This window comes from Larus michahellis, chromosome 16, assembly GCF_964199755.1.
Source record: "Larus michahellis chromosome 16, bLarMic1.1, whole genome shotgun sequence".
In the NCBI taxonomy this organism is placed as follows: domain Eukaryota; kingdom Metazoa; phylum Chordata; class Aves; order Charadriiformes; family Laridae; genus Larus; species Larus michahellis.
In genome coordinates, this window is record NC_133911.1 from 9,135,907 (window position 1) to 9,141,906 (window position 6,000).

A 6,000-nucleotide genomic window follows, 5' to 3' on the forward strand; every position below is an offset into this window, starting at 1 on the left:
CGGCCAGGAAAAGGGCTGGCACGGAGGGATTGGGGACCCAGCCCAGCGTCGGCTTCTCCCCCTGCAGCTGGAGCCTTCCTCTGCCCCAGGAGCTCCTCTTCCCCAGGAGAGTGCTGCCAAGGGCCTCGATGGCTTCCCGAGCCATCCGTTCACATGGAGGGATGGGGCGGCACTTTGCTGGTCTGGTTTCCAAGCTGGACCGTAATGTGCCGGACTGAGCCGCGATGCGCTTCCCGAGCAGAAACAGGGTCACCAACTTCTCTCTCCTCCCAGCGGGCAGGTCCTAGGAAGGAGATCGTTCGAGGGACGGATCTGCGCCTGTCCCGGCAGAGACCGCAAAGCGGATGAAGACCATTACCGAGAGCAGCAGGCCCTGAACGAGAGCGCAGCTAAAAACGGCAACGCCAACAAACGCAGTGAGTCCCTGGCCGAGAGAGGGAGGGGGGCGCAGGGTGCTCCTGGCCAGCAGCCCTTTCCCGCTCGAAGCCACGCGATGCTTCTGCCTCAGCTCCTTCCCCATCGCACCCGAAATCACTGCACTCCGGATGTTTGGGCTCAAATCCACATCCAGACACGATGCTTTGATTTTCCTCTGCTAAATCTAAAGTCTCATAAGCAGGACCCGCTCTGTTTTCCCAGAGTGCAAAGCTGTTTGTATGGAGCTTTCATATCCACGTATATTTCCTCTCTGTTATTATTACTAATAAAGGGGCATCACCAATGCCAGAAGCCAGGGGAGCCGCCAGCATCCTGCGTGGCTTGAGCTTAAATGCTGCAGGGAGCCAGGGTGCTCCCCGCCGCGTCCCGGCCCCCGAGAACAGCGCGGTAACGCTCTTCCCTCCCTTCCAGCCTTCAAGCAGAGCCCCCAGGGCATCCCAGCGCTGGGCACCGGCATTAAGAAACGGAGGCACGGGGAGGAGGAGATGTATTACGTGCCCGTGAGTGTCGGTGAGCTGCACTGGTTGAGGGCTCGGCTCGGGATGATGGTGGCACCGTCCCCTCTGCGAGAAGCGCGCTGGGGATGCGATGCTGGGCACGACGGGGTTGCAGGGTCTCCTGCAGGGTGGCAGCGACGGGGGCTGAGCACAGACCTCGAGCACAGGAGCAAAAGCACCTTTGAATACCTGTGTCCAAGGGAGCCCTGGACCCCCAAACAGTCCCTGGCCACAGCGACGCTGCACCTCGCGTGGCTGGGTGGAGAAAAGGGGCCGCGGGGAAGGTGGCCAGGTGGGAGGGGAACCAAGCGAAGTCCTGGGCTTGTTCCCTCCTCCAGGTGCGAGGCCGGGAGAACTTCGAGATCCTGATGAAGATAAAGGAGAGCCTGGAGCTGGTGGAGCTGGTCCCGCAGCAGCTGGTTGACTCCTACCGGCAGCAGCAGCAGCAGCTCCTGCAGCGGCAGTGAGTGTGGCCGGAGAAGCCCCCGGGGCAGGGGGAGGCTGGGAGTAGCCCCTGGCCACAGCCCCGCTCTGGGACTGGCCCCGTGGCTCGCAGCATGGCTACCGCACGCCTCGTGCTTAGCAAGGGCTGACAAGGGCTGCGGAGCCGCTATGGGTGCAAAGCAGCTCCTCCGCTGCCCGGAGCCTCGGCCGGGGGGTGGTGGGGCAGCGGGGACCCCCGGGTTGCTCAGGGCGGCTCCGTCCCGCGCCGCAGGCTGAGCACCCGCTTGCTTTCCCCCGAGCAGGACTCAGCTGCAGACCCCGTCCTCCTACGGGCCCGTCCTTTCGCCCATGAATAAAGTTCACGGCGGGGGAATCAACAAGCTGCCCTCCGTCAACCAGCTGGTGGGGCAGCCGGCGCAGCACGGCTCCGGCTCCGCGCCCGGCCTGGGGCCCATGGGTAAGGTCCTTGGCACCGCGGCGGGTGTCACGCCGTGCTCACAGGGGCTCTTCCCACCCCTCGGACAGCAGGCTCCCTGCCGAGGGAGCGGGTGGTCGTCCCGGGGCGGGGGCGATGTCTAACAGACGTGTTTGTTGCGCTGGCATCGCCGCTGCCCAGGACCCGGGATGCTGAACAGCCACCCCATGCAACCCAACGGAGAAATGAACGGCGGCCACTCGTCCCAGCCCATGGTCTCCGGATCACACTGCACCCCCCCGCCGCCCTACAACCCCGACCCCAGCCTCGTCAGGTAGGGAAGGCGACCGCGGCCCTGTCTGTCTTGTCCTCTAATGTTTCTCGCTGTTGTCCCTCACTCTATCCGTCAGATCTGTCTAGCAACTGGTCAACTGGCCACTGGTCCCAACTGAGAAATCACTGCTCACGAAATCTCATCTCAGAAACCAAAGCCCAGCTACCTACGTTAGAAACCTCTATTGCCCTCACATGCCTCTACCTGGGTACTCCATCCTCGCTTAATTAAAAATTAAAGGCATCCGAACGAGAGTCTTTTCCTGCATGTCACGCCGGCCCGTAGCTTTGTGAACTGCCCCTTCCCCTTCCCTCCCGGCGCTGCCTGGAAAGGGGCCCCCGTGGCTCACTTCCAGCAGGGATGCGCCCACAGGTCTGCGCCCACTTTCCAACGCTTCGGTCTTTAAGAAAGACCCCGGAGGTTCCGACAGACGCCCCACCCACGCAGGGGGGCTCTGCGGGCGGTTTACGGAGGGGCGTGAAGCCGTAGCCCCTGCGATGTGCAACCCCCCCCCTGCCCCACACGGCAGGGACTGGCCTCGCTGCCCACACCGGGGCATGCCCCCCCCTCGCTCCGGTTATTCCCAGTAAGTTACTCAGCCGAAACCTCCGAAGAGCAGGAGAAAGATTGCAGTTTTAGGAATGAACGTCACCCCACGCTTCACTTTGGCTTTAGTGGCCACGGCGGTGGCACTGGGGATGGCGACAGGCAGAGACGACGGGCAGCCCGGGGCGAGCTCCGCCGCCCCCCACGTCTCAGTGACCCCCCGCACGGCGGTTGCGAGCACAGCTTTTATTCATGAGAAGTTAACGCCGCTTTATTTTCCAAATTTTTTCTGCAGTTTTTTAACAGGATTGGGGTGTCCAAACTGCATCGACTATTTCACCTCACAAGGGTTACAGAATATTTACCACCTGCAGAACCTATCCATAGAGGTAAATGCTTTGGGGAGATCTGTTCTTACCACTTGTTTCTATCGGCTGTCGATCTGAAAAGCAAGGACAAAACCGTTTGAAAGGAAAGGGAAAACCGTGCACCAACCTGCCACGCAGAATATGTGCTCCCAGAGTTTATGCCTTCCCTTTGTGCACCCTTCTGGTCCTCGGGATTTGGCAGTCGCTCAGCCGTCGGTAGCAGCCACGAGAGTCTCGATTGGTTCTTCCAGACTGCCAGAAATAAAAGAGCTACGAGATCCCCAGAGCAGACAACGGGTAGATTTTCCACCTAACACGGAAAACCCGCCCGAGCTGCTCAGCAAAATAACCCAGAGCCCCCTGAGCCCCCTGAGCCAGCGGAACACCCCCGGGCAGTTCAGGGAGGTTAAAATCGGAGCTGATTTTACATCTTCCCTGTTAATCTTTAAGGTAAAAGAGGGTGAAATAAGGGAGCTGAGCCCAGGGCACTCGTGCGAGGGAACCCTGGAATGACATAGCCCAGGTCAGGCAAAAGCTGGTGTGAAAAACAGCGGAAGGAACAACGCTGGAAACGCCTGAGCTCTCGCGGAGCATCGTCCCTCCGCTGCCGCCCCAGTCAAAGCGCAGCCTCTGGGTGATGATGGCGCAGGCGGCACCGGGGCAGCGGCTTCCCCAGCCGTCAGGGTAACGAGGAGGAGGGAAAAAAAATAAACCTTAAACCCTTTGAGCTGTAGCAAGCCCTGTAAATCCCCGAGTTGGTGTTTTGGCCGAGACAAAGCTCCTGCCCCGATGCCGTTCTGCCCCCAGGCAGTTTGTAGTCGCCGTGGGGAAGCGAGACCAGGCTGCGGCGATGCAGCTCTTGGAGACAGGATGATTTTTCATTGGTAGCTGGGGCCAGTTGTGTAACCTTAGCCTGGTTTTGGACCATTTTCTGAACTAACTCCGTGACCGTCTGTCAAAGGAAAGGTTTGGTAAGGCCAAAACTTGTCCCAGCCCGCTGAGCTGTGTGTCCGAGTCGGCATTTGTTATTACTAATTGCGTACTCGCTGTCTGCTCTGGTTAACCCTCACGTGAGTCTCTGTGTTCCGCATTAACATGGGTCTCTGGCAGCTCTCGCTACAACGGTGATGGCTCTGGTGCAGGGCCCCCGGTCCCGAGGTTATCCACCTCGTCCGGCTTTACGACCGCAGCCCCCGGCGTCGTACCCGCCTGCCGTTGTCCCCGCCGGTACATGACACCGGCCCCGCAGCAGGCGCCGCTCCAACCTCCTGGTCCAGGACCGGAGGAGAATCCAGCCCGGCCGGTGGCTGCTCGCCTGGGCGAACACAGCAGGACGCTTCACACGCTGCCCCGCGACCTGCGTCCAAAGGGGAAAGGTCCCCCCCCTCCCACTTTCACATCAGTTGGATGTGAAACCACCCCAAAGAAAAACAGAAAAAAAAAAATTTTCTCACCTGCAAAGTTGTGTTGGGGTAACTGGCCGTTGGTTACGAATGAGAGATCGCCCGTGGGGATGTGCCCGTGGGCTTGGTGCCGTGGCCAGGGGAGGTCCAGCGCCGCCACCGCCGGGTGCTCGGGCACCATGCCCGTGTGTCCCCCAAAGCACGAGCTCAGGGGTCTGGGGCTCGCTCCCGCCGGCGCGGTCCTGTCCCTGCCGGCCGTGCCTCAGCGGTGTTGTTCTTCCAGGATCTCGGAGCACTGAAGATCCCGGAGCAGTACAGGATGATCATCTGGAGGGGGCTGCAGGAGCTCAAGCAGAGCCACGACTACGGGGCGCAGCAGCTCATCCGCTCCAGCAGCAACGCCTCCACCATCTCCATCGGCAGCTCGGGCGAGCTGCAGCGGCAGCGCGTCATGGAGGCCGTGCACTTCCGCGTGCGCCACACCATCACCATCCCCAACCGCGGCGGGGCCGACGAGTGGGCAGACTTTGGGTTCGACCTCCCGGACTGCAAATCTCGCAAACAGTCCATAAAGGAAGAATTCACGGAGGGGGAGATCAACTGAGGGTCTCCAGAAGGCAGCAGCGAGAGACCCGGGGGGAGGAAATGAACCCCTCTATGAAAAATATTTTCAGCCTTGGGTGTCTGGAAAAGTGTAATTTTGTTGTCCAGAGGGGAACTGCGAGCGGTGCGAGAAAGAAGGGCCCCGAGCCACGAGAGGACTCGGCGGTGGCTCCGGCAGAGCTGGGGGGCGGCGGGCGGCAATGGCAGCTGACCCAACGCCGCCGGGGCGGGGGGGGCACCCGCTGGTGCTTCACAGCGGTTTGTGTTTTAACGGAGGGTCCCGCAGCCGACGGACGTGGCGTAGAGACGTTTTTCTCTGTGAGACCAGCCTTGGTTACTGCTTACCCACCCCCGTTCCGTATCTCCGTGGTGCCCAAACCCGCCGGGTCTCCATCGCCGCAGAAAGGACCCAGCCCTCCCCCCTGCAGAGACCCCCGCCAGCGACTGCCACGCACACCCCTGTCCCGAGGGACTGCCAAAAAGTACCCGTCTCCTTCAGTGCTTTGTAGAGCAGAAAAGAACCTGTCTGTCACTTCCCGACGTGTTCATGTACTTAAATATTTGTGTATATAAATAAGCAAATGTACATACAGTATACTCATTGTGCTGTAAGGAAAAAAAGATTTATTTTCATGTAAGCTATAAAAATTGATAATTACTCCTGAGACGCTACAGTGTCAAGTAAATTAATTTCATGTTTTCGCATGTAAACATGCAGAAAATCATGTCTCCAGCCTTATCTATTCAAAATACAATTTTTTTTCCTCCTCCAAACACCTTTCACGCAGTTGCAGAGGGGGCGAGCCTGCGAATCCTCGGGAAGTCAGAGGCCTGGATAATCCCTCCCTGCTTCCATCGGGGGAGTTTTGCAGACAGGTAAAGCCTGGGGAGCAGGAGGTGTAAATTTGACCCCACTTTGGAGCGCGGAGATGGACGAGGTAACCGCGTGGTG

At 59.8% G+C, this 6,000-nt stretch overlaps 1 protein-coding gene across 3 annotated transcripts in view; it reads left to right on the forward strand.

The window, feature by feature from the left end:
- The window catches only part of TP73 (tumor protein p73), a 32,710-nt gene extending 26,944 nt beyond the window's left edge, over positions 1-5,766 (forward strand). For 2 of the 3 annotated variants that reach the window (XM_074560437.1, XM_074560436.1), the window contains exons 8-14: positions 274-416; positions 850-938; positions 1,274-1,398; positions 1,682-1,836; positions 1,996-2,128; positions 2,970-3,063; positions 4,729-5,766. In XM_074560437.1, the coding sequence (XP_074416538.1) occupies positions 274-416; positions 850-938; positions 1,274-1,398; positions 1,682-1,836; positions 1,996-2,128; positions 2,970-3,063; positions 4,729-5,049 (1,060 nt within the window). In that variant the 3' untranslated portion in view covers positions 5,050-5,766. The remainder of the gene's footprint in view (positions 1-273; positions 417-849; positions 939-1,273; positions 1,399-1,681; positions 1,837-1,995; positions 2,129-2,969; positions 3,064-4,728) is intronic. The other variant, XM_074560438.1, reaches the window with a different exon arrangement.
- The last annotated feature ends 234 nt before the right edge of the window (positions 5,767-6,000 follow it).